This window comes from Rhinatrema bivittatum, chromosome 1 (assembly GCF_901001135.1).
Source record: "Rhinatrema bivittatum chromosome 1, aRhiBiv1.1, whole genome shotgun sequence".
In the NCBI taxonomy this organism is placed as follows: domain Eukaryota; kingdom Metazoa; phylum Chordata; class Amphibia; order Gymnophiona; family Rhinatrematidae; genus Rhinatrema; species Rhinatrema bivittatum.
Window position 1 is genome coordinate 43,566,777 of NC_042615.1, and position 16,259 is coordinate 43,583,035.

The 16,259-nt window shown below is 43.5% G+C and overlaps 1 protein-coding gene across 2 annotated transcripts in view; it reads right to left on the reverse strand.

The window, feature by feature from the left end:
* Positions 1-1,993: 1,993 nt before the first annotated feature.
* The window catches only part of FREM3 (FRAS1 related extracellular matrix 3), a 345,523-nt gene continuing 331,257 nt past the window's right edge, over positions 1,994-16,259 (reverse strand). Inside the window, exons 22-24 of one of the 2 annotated variants that reach the window (XM_029599602.1) lie at positions 13,305-13,492; positions 11,692-11,838; positions 1,994-3,807 (exon numbers count right to left, since the gene is read on the reverse strand). In XM_029599602.1, coding sequence (XP_029455462.1) covers positions 3,301-3,807; positions 11,692-11,838; positions 13,305-13,492 — 842 coding nt within the window. In that variant the 3' untranslated portion in view covers positions 1,994-3,300. Of the gene's footprint in view, positions 4,068-11,691; positions 11,839-13,304; positions 13,493-16,259 lie in introns of both variants that reach the window. The other variant, XM_029599686.1, reaches the window with a different exon arrangement.

A 16,259-nucleotide genomic window follows, 5' to 3' on the forward strand; every position in this document is an offset into this window, starting at 1 on the left:
AAGGTTCATCGTTTAGCAGTTGACATTTGGGCATTTCCACTTTGTTACAGATCTTAAGAGAGTAGACAGAATGAGGAGTGATCTAAAAGAGCATGATGAATGGTCTGGTGCTTAGCAGGTCAATTTCTGTGCAAACTGGTGCAGTTCCATGCAGAATGTGATAAGTGTTGAGGTACTTGATGTGTGCCAAGCAGGAGACAGAACTTGGAGTAATCATATCTGATTATTGAACGATAGAAAAATAGCATGTAAAAACAGTAGCCAGAGGCATGACCAATAGAAAGAAAGAAGCAATAATATTTCTATACTGGTGGTTGTTGATCCTTCACTTGGAGCAGTGTATCCAGTTGTGATGGCCATACCACTGCAGATGTAAATGAAGGAGAGGTGCCCCAGAAAAGGGCTACCAAAATGATGCAAGGTCTGCACCAAGCGTCTTAGGAGATGAGACTTAAGGATCTAAATACATATACCCTGAAGGAGAGATGAGACAGGAGCTGTCATAAAGACATTTTAAATATTTCCAAGAGGTATAAACAATGCATAAGAAACAAATCATTTACAGTGGGAAAAGATGTAGAACAAAACGTCATGGCATATGGCACCAAAGCAGTAGACTCTGGAGTAACGAGGAAATATTTCATGGAAAGTAATAGATGTGTGGAATGGCCTCCTAAGGGAGGTAGTGGAGGCAAAAATACTAAAGGGAATTAAAGAATGCCTAGTATAAGCATGGAAGATTCCTAGCCACAAAGAAGTAAAGGGAAAAGTAAGAGCTCAACTGGGGTCTCTGATACTGTAGAGGGAAGTAAATGTAGTGGCTATATTATTCTGTTTATAGGGTGATACTCCAAATTCCTTTAACTTGTAAAGAATTTAGAAGTAGATGCTAAAGAGGCTGCATGTGATGGATCTAATACACGTATGCAGCTCATAACCAGAATTCAGCTACAAAAGATACTACACAAGATACTACATTTCAAGTGGTACCAGGGTACCTTTTGCTCCGTGCAGGTTACCCCCTTGTTTCTCTTAAGGGTAGTAACTGCTGTTCCATGCCGGTTAAGCTTTTTTTTATTTATTCCCATCCTCTAGCCTTTTAGGGATCCACAGTGTTTACCCCATGCCCCTTTGAAATCCTTCACAGTTTGTCTTCACCACTTCCTCCGGAAGGGAATTCCAGGCATCCATCACCCTCTCAGTGAAGAAGTATTTCCTGACATTGGGCCAGATATTCGTACCTACGCGCAGGCGTAGATTTGTGTGCGCAACCCGGCGTGCACAAATTTACACCCGATTTTATAACATGCGCGCACAGCCACACACATGTTATAAAATCCAGGGTTGGCATGCGCAAGGGGGTGCACACTTGTGCACCTTGCGCACGCTGAGCCCTAGGGGAGCCCTGATGGCTTTCCCCGTCCCGTCCCCCCCCCCCCCCCCACACCTTCCCCTCCCTCCCCCTATCTAACCTCTGGGCAGGTGTAGGTTGCGCGCACTGGCACTAGAGGCCTCTGCCCCCGGACCGCCCCGCCCATGCTTTTTCAAGCCCCAGGACTTACACGCGTCCCGGGGCTTGCGCGCGTCACCGGGCCTATGCAAAATAGGCTCGGCGCACGCAGGAGTGGGTTTTTGGGGTTATACGCGTAATATACGCGCGCAACCCTTTTAAAATCCGCCCCATTGGTTCTAAGTTTTCCTCCCTGGAGTTTCAAATCGTGACGCTTAGTTCTACTAAATTGTTTCCAATGGAAAAGGTTTGTTGACGACCATGGATCATTAAAACCCTTCAAGTATCTGAAGGTCTGTATCATATCACCCCTGCTCCTCCTCTCCTCTCCTCCAGGGTATACATATTCAGGTTCTTCAACCTCCTCATAAGTCATTCGATGGAGACCACCCACCATTTTGATCGTCCTTCTCAGCAGTGACTGCCTTGGGAAGCTTGCTGGGCAGACTAGATGGACCATTTTGGTCTTTTCTGCCATCATTACTATGTAATCCTCTATACAGTTTTGCTTTTCCATGATTAAAGGGATACTACACATTATTACTTACCAAATTTTATTCCATACTACAATTTCCCATTACCCTCCCTAACAAAAAATAAAAAGTCTATACAAAGCACCATAATCTGTACAAATAATATTGATAGCAATATTTCAATAACAGTAAAAAGCAGTATGATCCCTTTGAAGAGCAGCAGGCTTCCATAATTGGCATGGCTGGATACAGGGAACACATTTTGATACCATAATGAGAACATAAAATCTGCACAGTTTGAACCCCCCTCCTCCCCCACTATGTTTAACAATGAAAAGAGAAAACCCTCCCAAAGCAACCCAGGATCATGCTGGGGCCATCTTTTGTATGCGCTATATACATAAGTCAGTCACTCTTCAATCTAATGCTCATGTTGGGGCCGATGCAAAACACTGCGCTCAGCACAGTGCACAGTTTAATCCTGTGCACATTTTTTATGTACAAAACACTAAGGTCAATGCAGCCAGGAGTTTAATGCACAAAAAACTGGCACACAATTGTGCATTTAGGTTAGCACCTTCGCATGGAAATTCCATACTAAAGATGACATTATGTATTACTTTCCAATTCAGAGAGGTGTGCTGAATTACCTCCTGCTTTCCTAGAGCTGGAAATTAAACTCCTAGGCCTAGGCAGGGTAAAGTTTCCAGGCCTGAATGTTTGTCTACGGCAGAAGCTAGAGTTCCAGTACCAGGACCTTTAGTTGAGGTTTTACGCATTGAAAACATGCTTTGTGCATAAAAAGCATGTGTTCCATGCATAAAATATGATTTATGCATATAAAACATACTTTCTATACCGAAAATATTTTTGTGCACATAAATCATATTTTTTGCATAGAAAATATGGTTTCTTTGCATAAATCACGTTTTCCACACACAAAACAAGATTTATGTGCACAAAAAATGCTCTCTGCATAGGAAGCATTTTTTGTGCATGTATCGAGAGTTAGAAAAAAATTAGCTTACATGTTAGAGAACTGTGTGCTGAAGTTCAGCAGACAGTTTTAACACAGCTTTTTGATTCAACCCCCTTATTAGAAATACTTGTTTTCTTTAGTGAGAAAATACATACAATCTGCCACATAAAACAAGCCAGCCACTTCTCTGTTTGTGCAATAGCATCAGGTGGTGCTGGATAGCGTGGCTGGTTTTGCAATAAACTAAGGCACTATGTAAAGGGAGGGCTTATGATGGGTCTTAGCAAATGGATGAAAAGATGGGAAAGGAAGGAGGGATAGCCAAGATGAAAGAGCCCTTAAACCTCTGAGCTGTCGCTACCACTGTGCCGTGTGCTCACGGTTTCACTGCTAGCACAGTGGCTGCCGGCTGTGGATTTTTTCCCACCAGTGGTGCGTCTTCGGTGCCTCAGTAGTAAGATAATGAGCATAGTGCAAATGATGAATAGCAGCCCAGCTGCCCCTCCAATCACAGGCATCAAACTTCTGTCTGCCTCCCTGCCCGCCATCTCCAGAATGGGTCGTGGGAGCTGCCCAGCAGCTACTGCCAGCTCTTTCTGGCCAATAATCTTGTTGGAACGGTCCAGGGCTACATGCTGAATGTTTGTACCACGGTTCTTATCGGCTCCAATGTCTTTGGCAAGGGCTGGGGCTTCTGGGCTAGCTCTACGGCTGCGCTTGGGTAGTAGGGCATTGGACACAGCGTGGTGGTACTCCAGGCTCCTCTTCTCAATCACTCTGTTGGCATTCTTTCTCGAGCGAACTGTGTAAATTGTGTGAATGTACCATTCTCGCCCTGCAATCACCTAAACAACAAAAGAAGCAGAGTATCAGATAATTAAGGAAGCTATGTTTAGGTTTTAAACATATATATCTGGATAACTTTATTCAGGGATATGCAGAGGGACATATATCTTGTTTGAATATCCCTGATAACTTATCTGTTTTCGTATTTGTTTTTTAAGTTTGTGCTCCATGTTTTTACTGTTTTTCTTCTGTAAATAAGGCTGCAACATTATCCACAAACCATCAGGGCTTAACAATGATACTTTTTAAAATCAGCATCCTACAAGACAAAAATTCAAAAAATGTGTAGTCCAACTTCAATAATGTCTTTTGCTGTATTACATTATTTATGCTGCTAAGGAAATTAAACTAGAAAGTTTATCTATGGTTTACAGCAGCCTTAAACAGGAAATAAAAGGATGGAAGCATTTTGCTTACAGTCTGCACTACTATGAGTGAATGCAGAGAAAGAGAAGACATGGATGCCTCTTAGTTCAGTCATGTAATTAAACTTCTGAGAAGCTTATTTTGGATCCACGGTTGATTAATTCTGCCTGTTAGAGACAGCATGTGCCTCAGGCATGCTGGGTGAATTTCTGTGGGGTTCCAACATCGAAGGTAGTGATCACTGCTCTGCAGTGTCAAACATTAACTCTGGGTTCCTTGGGCTGCCTAGGACTGGCCATGCTACTCATAGATCCAATAGGGAGGGGGGAATAAGCATGGCTCTTCCAGCATTACACAGCAGCCAGAGTGCACTACTAGAAATGGCTCTTATAGGATCTGCATTTTCCTCTCCTAGCAATAAAAATGTCTCTATGGCACTTGGGCTTGTAAGTGGGAGAATATGATGAGAGCTGGACAGAAAGGAGTCTGGAGATAGACCTTAGAGAACAATATAAAGGAAAATAAAGCACACAAAACATATTTGATTGTGTTGTTCAGTCTAACTGGTAATCAAATTGCTAAATTAGTGATGATATCAATGTGTTTTCTGAGGATAGGCCTGTTGAAGCAGCAGAATTTAACTTCCATTTTCTTCTTGGCCAGGCTGCTTTTCTTCAATCTGTCAATGCATAGAAGATTTTAAACACAATTCAAGACGAAAAGTAATTCAGGAGGTTTAGTTTACATTCATGAGAACCACAATGTATGTGCTCAACCACCAGAAAAAGGTTTCACTGCCTCAGCTGCCTTGAGAATTGAAATCTACAAGCAACTCTTGAAAGCTGAAACATTATTTAAAAGTGGATGCATAGCTCAGATGCTGTAGACTTTTATACAGTCTGGGGAGGATTTTAAAAGGGCCGCGCGCGCCGGGGCGCCTATTTTGCATAGGCCGCCGGCGCGCGCGTAAGTCCCGGGGCTTTTGAAAAGGGGCGGGAGGGGGTGTGCCCTGGCATTTTGGGGGCGGGCCCGGGGCATGGTCGAGGCCTCCGGACCACGCCCCTGGGACCCGAGGACGGAGCGGGGCTGCCGGCGACGCGCGGAAAGCAGGCGTAACTTTGTCGACAAAGGTAAGGGGGGGGGGTTTAGATAGGGCCGGGGGGGTGGGTTAGGTAGGGGAAGGTGGGGGGAGGGCGAAAAAGTTCCCTCCGAGGCCGCTCCGAAATCGGATAGGCCTCGGAGGGAACAGGCAGCACGCGCTGGGCTCGGTGCGCGCAGGTTGCACAAATGTGCACCCCCTTGCGCGCGCCGATCCCGGATTTTATAAGATACGCGCGGCTACGCACGTATCTTATAAAATCCAGCGTACTTTTGTTCGCGCCTGCTGCGTGAACAAAAGTACGCGCTCGCGCAAGTTTTTAAAATCTGCCCCTCTGTGTCCTGGGGTAAAGCAAAATTGCTTACCTTGTAATAGGTGTTATCCCAGGACAGCAGGATGTAGTCCTCACATATGGGTGACGTCGCTGATGGAGCCCTATTGCGGGAAAACTTTCTGTCAAAGTTTCTAGAAACCTTTGACTGGCACTGAGGCCACTGAGCATGCCCAGCATGCCATGATATTCTCTGCCACAGGGGTCTCTCTTCAGTCTCGTATGTAGCAAGAAGCTTTAGCAAAAATAAAATAATAAAAGGTAACATACCCAACTCCGCGGGGTGGCAGGTGGGTTTCGTGAGGACTACATCCTGCTGTCCTGGGATAACACCTATTACAAGGTAAGCAATTTTGCTTTCTCCCAGGACAAGCAGGATGCTAGTCCTCACATATAGGTGATTAGCAAGCTAGAGGCTGAGTCATTTTGTAGTAAAGCAACACTTAAGTATTGTTGTTGAAAATGAGGCAGCCGAAGATCACAGCAGGTTGGATGTAGAAGGAGTTGGGATTATACTGGAAACAAGTTCTTTAAGACAGATTGTCCATAGGCTGAATCTTGTCGTCCCTGTTTGTCCAAACAATAATGAGCGGCAAAGATGTGAAGAGAACTCATGTTGCTGCTTTACATATGTCAAGGATTGGCACTGAACGATAGTGTGCTACTGAGGTTGACATTGCCCTTACTGAAAGTGCCTTTACTCTCCCTTGGAGAGGAAGGCCTGCTTTTTCATAGCAAAACTGTATGCAATCTGCTAACCAGTTGGATAGAGTATGTTTACCCACTGCTTTACCTGGTTTGTTTGGATCATAAGATACAAAGAGCTGAGTGGATTTCCTGTGGACTGCAGTGTGGTCTAAGTAGAATGCCAGTGCACGCTTACAGTCCAAGGTATGCAAAGCCCGTTCTCCTTGGTGAGAATGGGGCCTTGGAAAGAATGTGGGTAAAACTATGGATTGGTTCAAGTGGAATTCCGTAACTACTTTGGGAAGGAATTTTGGATGAATACGGAGAACCACTTTGTCATGTAGGAATTTTGTATAGGTGAGTACGTGACAAGTGCTTGCAGTTCACTAACCCTTCCAGCTGATGTAATGGCTATGAGGAAGATAGTCTTCCATGTGAGAAATTTTACATCACAGGTATTCATGGGTTCGAAAGGAGAATGCATGAGTCTTGTTAAGACCAGATTCAGGTCCCATTCTGTGACTGGTGGCCAAATTGGTGGTTTAAGTTGAGTTAAAACTCTCATAAACCTGCTGACAAGGGGTTGTGTGGATATTGGTGCATCTCCCATCTTGTTATGGTAAGCTGAGATTGCACTTAAATGGACTCTTACAGATGAAGTCTGGAGACCAGAGTCTGAAAGATGGTATAAGTAGTTTAGTAGAGAATTTGTGGGGCAGGTGAAAGGATCTATACCCTTTTGCCTGCACCACAAAGTAAACCTTTTCCATTTCGAAGAATAGTTCTTTTGGGTTGAAGGTTTACGTGAAGCTATAAGCACTTGAGATACATTGGTTGAAAGATTGAGTGGTTGTAAAATTAAGCTTTCAACATCCATGCTGTCAGGGATAGGGCTTGAAGGTTGGGATGGCGCAACCGACCCTGATCCTGAGTTATGAGAGTGGGAGCTACACCCAGGCGAATGGGATCCCTGATCGAGAGGTCTAGAAGTGTGGGAAACCAGACTTGTCGAGGCCAATACGGGGCTATGAGTATCATGGACCCCTTGTTCTGTTGTAGCTTCACTAGAGTTTTGGTTATGAGCGGTATCGGAGGATACGTATAGAAGGCCTGAGTTCCAAGGGCGAGCAAAGGCATCCTTGGCTGGTTGGTTTTTCTGTTTGTGTAGAGAACAGAATCTGTCCACTTTGTGATTCAGATGTGACGCAAAGAGGTCTATTGTTGGTTGTCCCCAACTTTGAAATATCCTGGTCGCTATTAAGGGATCCAGGGACCATTCGTGTGGTTGGAACTGACGACTGAGTCGATCTGCCACTACGTTGTGAATGCCTGCCAGATAAGTTGCCCGGAGAAACATTGAGTGTGTTAGGGCCCAGTTTCAGATCTGTGCAGTTTCTTGACAAAGGAGATACGAGCCCATACCTCCCTGCTTGTTGATGTACCACATGGCTACTGTGTTGTCCGTTTGAATCAGTATAGTCTTGTGTGAAAGGCAGTCCTTGAACGCATGTAGCGCATAACGTATAGCTTGAAGTTCCAGGAAATTGATTTGAAATGTTGCTTTGAGTTTTGTCCAAGTACCTTGGGTTTGGAGATTGTCTATGTGAGCTCCCCAACCCAAGGTGGATGCATCTGTAGTTAAAGTTATCTGTGGGACTGGTTGTTGGAAGGGTAGGCCCTTGCGCAAATTGTCCTTGTTTGCCCACCAAAGCAGAGATGAGCGTAGCTGGTGGGTTACTTGAATTGGAGAATACAGTGGTTGAATGGCTTGCATCCATTGCAATCTTAATGTCCATTGCGTTACCCTCATGGCTAACCTTGCCATAGGAGTGACATGAACTGTGTTGGCCATGTGGCCTAGTAAGGTTAGAAACTGATGAGCTGTTGCTTGTTTCTTTGAGTAAATCGAGTTTGCCAGTAGGGAAAGTGTTTCTGCTCGATCCTCTGATAGAAAGGACTTTGAGAGGATGGTGTTCAATTCTGCTCCGATGAATTGAAGCAGGTGAGATGGAGTAAGATGGGACTTTTGATAATTGATAAGAAAGCCCATGGAGTGAAGTAGAGAAATTGTTCGGCTGAGAGAATCCAGCGCTCCTTGTTGAGATTGACTTCTGATGAGCCAGTCGTCTAAGTAGGGAAAGACATGGACACTTTCCTTGTGCAAGTGTGCGGCTATTACTGCCAGACATTTGGTAAATACTCTGGGAGCAGAGGCAAAACTGAATGGTAGTACTCTGTACTGGAAATGTCGATGACCTACCATAAAGCACAGATACTTGTGATGAGGAGGGAATATTGGAATGTGAGCGTAAGCGTCTTGAAGATCCAGAGAACAAAGCCAATCTCCTGTTTGAAGAAGTGGAAGCATGGTGCCTAAAGACACCATCCTGAACTTTTCTTTTTTCAGAAACTTGTTGATATTTCTGAGATCTAGGATGGGACGTAGGCCTCCGGTTTTCTTTGGAATAAGGAAATAATGGGAATAGAATCTCTGCCCTGCTGAATCCGGGGCACTGGCTCCACAGCCCTAGCTTTCAGAAGGGTGGATAATTCTACTTGCAATTGTAGTATGTGAATTTCATTGAGAGAGAGAGATCTCGGAGGAGAATCTGTTGGAATTGAGAGGAAATTGAGTTGGTAACCTCGAGATATGATTGCAAGTACCCATTGGTCTGTTGTTATTTGGACCCAATGAGTGTAAAAGGAGGATACTCGACCTCCTACCGGAAGCTCTGGATGAGGATTGGAGAGATGGCTGTGTTCCCTGGAAATGGCCTCAAAAGCCTGCAGCCGGACCAGTCTGTGGTGGAGGTTGAGGTCTAGATGGTCTAGGCTGTCTGGGCTGAGCCCTTTGTTGTGGTCTAGAAGACCTGCTTCTAGATGTAGTGGAGTAATACAGCCTCTCTCTATAAGAAGGGTCTTCTAGAATCCTTCCTTTGAGGCCCACGAGGTGGCTGGGAAGGTGGATCTTGCGGGATCAATGATAGTTGTCTCAGGGTCTCTGTATGCTCTTTTAATTGAGCAACTGCATCCTGTACCTTAGATCCGAATGATTGTTACCAAGACATGGGAGATCTACTAACTTGTCTTGGACTTCAGGCCTGAGGTCCGAGGCTTTAAGTCATGCCCAATGTCTGGCACTGATACCCGATGCAGCCACTCTGGAAGCCGTCTCGAAACCATCATAGGCTGCACGGACCTCGTGTTTTCCTGCTTCTAGCCCTTTATGAATGATCATTTGGGCTGCTTCCTGATGTTGTGATGGAATAAAGTCCTGCATTTGCTTCCACAAATCCCTTTGGTACTGGGTCATGTACAATTGATATGAAGATATCCTGGAATTCAACATGGCCCCTTGATAGACTTTCCGCCCCAGGGAATCCAGAAATCTGTGATCTTTTCCTGGGGGATTTGAGGAATGTGGTCTAATCCTCTTGGACTTCTTTTGGGCAGACTCTACCACTACTGATTGGTGAGGAAGCTGTGATTTTTGGTAGCCAGGAGCAGACTGCACCAAATATGTAGTGTCCATTCTTTTGTTAGTAGCTGGCACTGAGGATGGATGTTCCCAAATCCGCTGTTGTAATTGCAAAAGCACCTCATGGATTGGTATAGCTACCACTTGTTTTGGAGGGTCTACGAATTGAAGAACCTCCAATGTCTGTTGCCTTACGTCCTGCTCTGTTACTAAGGTTAATGGAATGGTGTCAGCCATTTCCTGGATAAAGGTTGTGAAAGAGAAATCTTCTGGTGGAGATTTCTTCCTTGGATCAGGTGGGAAGGATCCAACATGAAACCTTCTGAAGAGGTATCTGAGTGTGTATCACATGGATCCTGACCAGGTGGAGAGATTGTGGAAGTTCTAGGTGGTCTAGGAATTCCTGAAGGACCTGCTTGTGGATCTTCCAAGGGTGAATCCTCCAGGTGTTCTTTCCCAGGTTTGGGAGGGAGAGCACCGACCACCTCATCTAATCTCTTCAGTAGAAGTTGGTAGAGTGCCAGTTCTGGACGTCCCCGGGAGTAAGTGGAATCGATGGCGTCGGTATCTTCGGTGGTCTTGCCGGAATCACCTTAACTGGAACCGTTGTAGGTGACGGCAGCAATGGAATCGTCTGTATCGGCAAGGGTACCAGCATTGGGGTCGTCGGCATCGGTTGAATCACCGGCATCGGTAAAGGTACCGGCATCAGTTCAATAACCGGCATCGGTGACGGCACTGGCATCGGCGAAGCTGCCGGAATAGGTGTGTGTTCTTTCAGGGCCTGGAGCTCCGCTTGTCTGATAAAATCGGACAATTCCTGCGATACAGCCGATGTAGTCAGAGCGACTGTACGCAGTGGCGGTGTAGGCTTCGATATGATGTCCGCAGAGCCCTGTGGAGGTTTGATCGATTCTGGTATAGGCCCCGGCGCCGAAGGTAGCGGAGTTTCCTGAGATTTTTGCCGTTTAGCGGTTGGTTCCCCCGGGGAGAGGGGTGTCGCTGGAGTCGATGCCGGTGATGTTTTGTTCGATGCTCAACAACTGACCTTATCGATGCCATCGATGGCGATGGATGATCACCTGATCCTTCCAGACGACATTTTTTCAATAAAACTCGCTTTGTAACACCCACCGGAGATGATTTCGTTGATGTTGAAGGAGAAGGAAGGATCTGAAGGTGAAAGAGATGTTCCATCTTCTCCTGTCGAAGTTTTCTTCCTTTAGGAATCATCTCTACACATTGAGGGCAGGATGAAACATTGTGTTTGTCTCCTAAACAGATAACACACTCGAGGTGTGGATCTATTATAGACATTGTTCTATTGCAAACCGGACATTTTTTAAAACCGGAAGCCATTTTCTGTCGACAGCTGTTGATGAAAATGGAAAAAAAAAGGGAATGAGAGAGAGTTTTTACTGAAAGTAAAAACAAGACTGAGTTTACTCACCGGCTGGTGGAAAACTGAGAGAGATCCCCTATGGGAGAAATTTTTTTTTTTTTTTGAGAATTTGATGACTTTTCAGTCAAATATATTGTGAGGAAAACTCTCAAGGCTCCTGATCCGCGATGCTTACAGCAGCGCGGAAAAACGAAGACTAGAGAGAGACCCCTGTGGCAGAGAATATCATGGCATGCTGGGCATGCTCAGTGGCCTCACAGGGCCAGTCAAAAGTTTCTAGAAACTTTGACAGAAAGTTTTTCCCATAATAGGGCTCTGTCAGTGACGTCACCCATATGTGAGGACTAGCATCCTGCTTATCCTGGGATAATACAAGGTCTTTCTGCTCCATTACCTGATATGTTATTTGCTTAGGAGCTAGAACTATAAAATATCTCAGAAACAGGAAATAAAACATTGCCAATCCCCCCACTGGTGAATCCTTCTGTTCATGGGATGCACCTCTTTAGAGCTATTTTACCTGGAAAAGTGGAGTAGAGGAGAGACTGAAGCCATCTGAGCCTGGCTGCTTTGTCAGTGGATGGGCGTTTGGGCTATCTATGGCTAATTGAGCATCAAATGCAACGTTACCAAAAAATCTCACTTGGGTTTCAGGCTGAGCTTTGTCCTAGGGAGAGAAAAACACAAATAAATGGAGATATCCTTCTTCTATTTGCTGTTTGGTTCAATGCAGCTGGTAGTTAGCTCTGCATAGGGATTTTTTGATTTACAGAAGCTCATTTACCTGATCATTTGTATCTCCTCTCCTATTTGCAAGGCACCCTGTCTAATCAGATCCTACCTTAACCCTGCTCACTGTCATTAAAGGCAAGGGGGTCTGAATCTGACGCATCTTGCTAGAGGATCTTACTTATCTCTAATCCCACTCCCACTCTTGTATAACCCAGTGACTGAAGCAGCTATCTTCACCTCAGAGGCACGGATTGGAATGCTCTGCAGAACTCAGAATATGGATGCCCTTAAAATAATCACAGCTGCTGCTGTTGTGTGATGGCTGGTGTAACAATGGTAGACTGATCTCTGATGCCACAGGATTCCCAATTCCTGCTGGCTTGAGCTGCAGCAGCTGATCCTGGAGTTGAATCTCAGGTCTTCTGCTTGGTAGCAGGCACATTCAATGCTTAATTCAAATAACCAAGTCCAGCACCTGTCTCCATCTCAGAGGGTAGATAGATACTGGAGAACATTTGGCTGGGTGTTAAGACTGTTCCTAGTTTGGATCTCCTTTTGTGTGAGACTTGCATGCTGACTACATGAGTTTGATTTGGGCTCACTATTCAGATCACAAATCACTGAACAAGAAATAAAGACCATCCATCTATCATTGGAAATTGGTATTGGCAGATATTGCTGTTAGGTAAAGATTTACCTTTTTGCTTACCAATGACTTGAGAAAATATAGAATTTGGCAAATGTATTGGGACTGAGGACATTCCAAAGCTACAAATGATTAGATTGGTTTATTTTTCAGCCTCAGTTATTTTGTTTGAGGGGTATTGTATCAATTATGCTCTACTGTAAATGTCTGTATTCTTGTTTGTACTTTATTGCTTTCTTAGCGAGTAGTAATGTTTTTTTTCCTGACTTCTTGTATCCACTGTGTTTTCCAAATAAAGAGTTAGAAAAAAATAAATCACTGAACATGATGTAGCAGATTCCAATTCTTATAACTAATTCATAACAACCCTGGATTAGCTACAAAAGTTTCTGGAATCAACGTACAGCATATATTGATTTGTGTCAATGCTCAATAGGATAAATACTGCTCCTAGATAATCAATAAACCTCAACCACTGGCTATTTAATTCAAAGAAAACATCCTGTCAACTGATGGAAGAATACTATTCACAAAAGTGTTTCTGAAAAACAGCTGTTCATAATCAAGTGATATATGAAAACCATCTCCTCTGACACTTACAATCACTTAATTCCCTATCCAGATAGAAATCACACAATGGCTAATTTAACTGAGGGGAAAGGAAAAGTAAATATATAAAGCATCTTATGGGGCAAAAATATTCTTCCTGAACTGGTCCCTAATTAAGACTATAAATGTAGCTGCCAACTTCTCACCAGGATCTTGAATCTGTAGAGCAGGGAGGGTGAGTCTGCCAGGCAGCCATATTCCTGGCTCTCTGGGATGTATTTGGGGACGTAGCCATCAGCTCCTGTGCACAGGAAGACCTTCTCAATGTTACAGCTGAAAGAGTCCCCCAGATTCTGAACAGGATCCACCATGACTCGGCCATAGATTGAAGAACCTAAAGAATTAACCACAAACATTCTTACAGCTACAGAGCAGGAGGGTTGTCTGGTATCATAATAGCATAAGGTAATATAGATTAGCATATAAATTCAAATACTTAAAGCAACATCAGCTCCACTTGTATCTTTTACCCAGCCTCTCAAGCTGTTCATATCACAGCTATCTATGTCTGTCCCAAGCATGTTTACATTCCATTACAGTGCTAGCCTACATCACCTCTGCCGGTAGTCTATTTCAGATCTTGTCATGTTCCTTTTTAGTTTTCACAAGTTACATATTTAATCCAAAATGTAGGCCTCCTCCCATGTCTTATCACCAAGCCTTTTAAATAATCCAAACAGCCATCAAACCTAGTGAGATTGTTGTCTGAATCATTCACCCCCCCCCCCCTCCCCTTGCTCTTTTGATATTAGAGTTTTAATCATAGTCACTCTGTATGGATTCCACAAGCTTCTTGGAACTCTATCAGTCGTACCTCTGATGTTAGGGTTGTACCAAGTCTGCTTTGGGTAGGTTATCCTGGCATTCTTGGAAAAAGCAGTGTGGCTGCCATGTTAGCCCACTTGAATGCATGGAAATAGAAAGTTAAGAAAAAAATATAAGGTGATATCATTTTTTATTAACTATTCTGTTTTCAAAGTGTTTTATGTTTCCCTTATTGCACTTCCACCTTGTGTCCTGTTGTAATACTGTTTGGTTTAGATTTTCTGCAGGGCATAAGACCTTGCTCTAATAGGTCATTAGAACTGCTCTTTTGATTTTTCTGAACTACCTGATTGGTCATTGCATGTTCTACCTTTTCTTTCTCAGTGATTTTTCCCTTTTAATTGATCTCTGACCCAAAGCAACCTGGGACAGCTTATTGCTTGGAATGATCTTCAGTTGAAAAAAGCTTTCTGCAAGCTAGCTGCTCCTTCTGAATCTTATCCACAAACTCCTGAGAAAGGCATTGTTTTACAGTTGAAAGTTAATAGAGAACAATTCAATGCACATACTACCATGGATATCAATTGCCACCACAGTAATCTACACACTTACAGATACATTACAGCCAGCTCGTGATTCAGGTACACATGTGCAAAATGACGCTGTTTTAAGCTCACACTCCAACACCCCATATGAATTGGATTCAAGATACAGCAAGAAAATATGCCACATGTCCTCTATATGAATCAAATTTGCACATGACCAACTTTGCACCACCTCAGTGCCTAGGATTGACACAGTGGGCAACGAATACAACTACATGCCTTGCATCAACATCAACAAGCACTTCATTACATGAAGACTGAAGAGTGAATTCATATCTGGCCAAATACATGGCCCATTATGAGCTTATCAAAACAAGGCTCAATGAGTTTGATGATCATACTGAGAACTACAGAGCATGGAGATCTACATTCAGAAGTTTAATTAGAAACCTGAACATCACCATAAGCAAAGAAATGGACCTGTTGGTGAGATGGCTGAGGAAGGAGTCCTCCGAACTTGTAAAGAAGTTAAGGTCAATGCACATGGATAATCTGTCAGCAGGCCTAAAGAGGATGTGGAAAAGAATTGAACAGTATGATGGCAGTCCTGAAAACATTGAGGATACGCTTTCAAAAGAAGTGAGAATTTTCCAAAAATCTCAAATAGAGATAATTACAAATTACAAGAACCTGGGAGATTTGCTTCTAGAACTGGAAGTAGCTATAGCTGACCCATTTCTCCAAAGCATCAGTTATCTAGACACCGCACAAGGTGTACATTCAATTTTGAGGAAACTGCCACATAGATTACTGGAAAATGTTTTTTTGAAGGTATAAAGTAGAGAATAATATTGCACTTCCTCCATTCAAATTTTTCTGAAAATTCATCCAGGATCAAGCAGTGACACTTAATTATCTGTGTTTTAAGCTTGGTCTATCAGATAACATGGCAGATGTGACCAATGCAAATCATTCTTGAGATGGAAGATCAATTAAAAGGTATGATAAAATGAGAAAAATCTATATCTGTGTACTGAAGAAAGAAATGTCATTCTGTAGGACATATCAGAAGTTTTTACCACTATATGCAACCAAATATGAATACTGATCCCACAGGAGGGACGCAGACTTCATAAGATGAACGTAGACATGTATGTTTCAACAGGAAAAACAAGACGAGGAACGTTTGACCAGAAAGACAATGGGCCGGATTTTCAAAGGGTTACTCGCATAAATCCTTTGGATTTACGCGCGCCTGGCCTATTTTCAAAAGGCCTGGCGACAAACGTAAAGCCCCGGGACGCGTGTAAGTCCCGGGTCTTGCAAAAAAGGGGCGGGGGAGAGGGTGCGATGTGGGTGGGATCAGAGGTTCCCGGCATAGCAGACATTTGCTGCTGTGTTTGCATCCCTCCTGTGGGGGTCAGTATTCATATTTGGTTGCATATAGTGGTAAAAACTACAGAATGACATTTCTTTCTTCAGTACACAGATTTATTATTTATTAATTATTATTTATTTATTACTTATTTATTTATTATTTATTTAAGGTTTTTATATACCGACTTTCTTGATACAAATCAAATCAACTCGGTTTACATTGAACTAAGCAGAACTATAACCAACCAATCAACAAGTGACAATTTAAAGGAGCATAAAGTTACATTATAACAAGAATGCCTTAACTGGGAGAAGGAAAAAAAGAGGGGGAGAACGAAGATAAATTACTATATACAATGGAATATGGGAGGGAGGCAAGGAGCCAACCTCATGATGACTTGTGAGCATGATTAG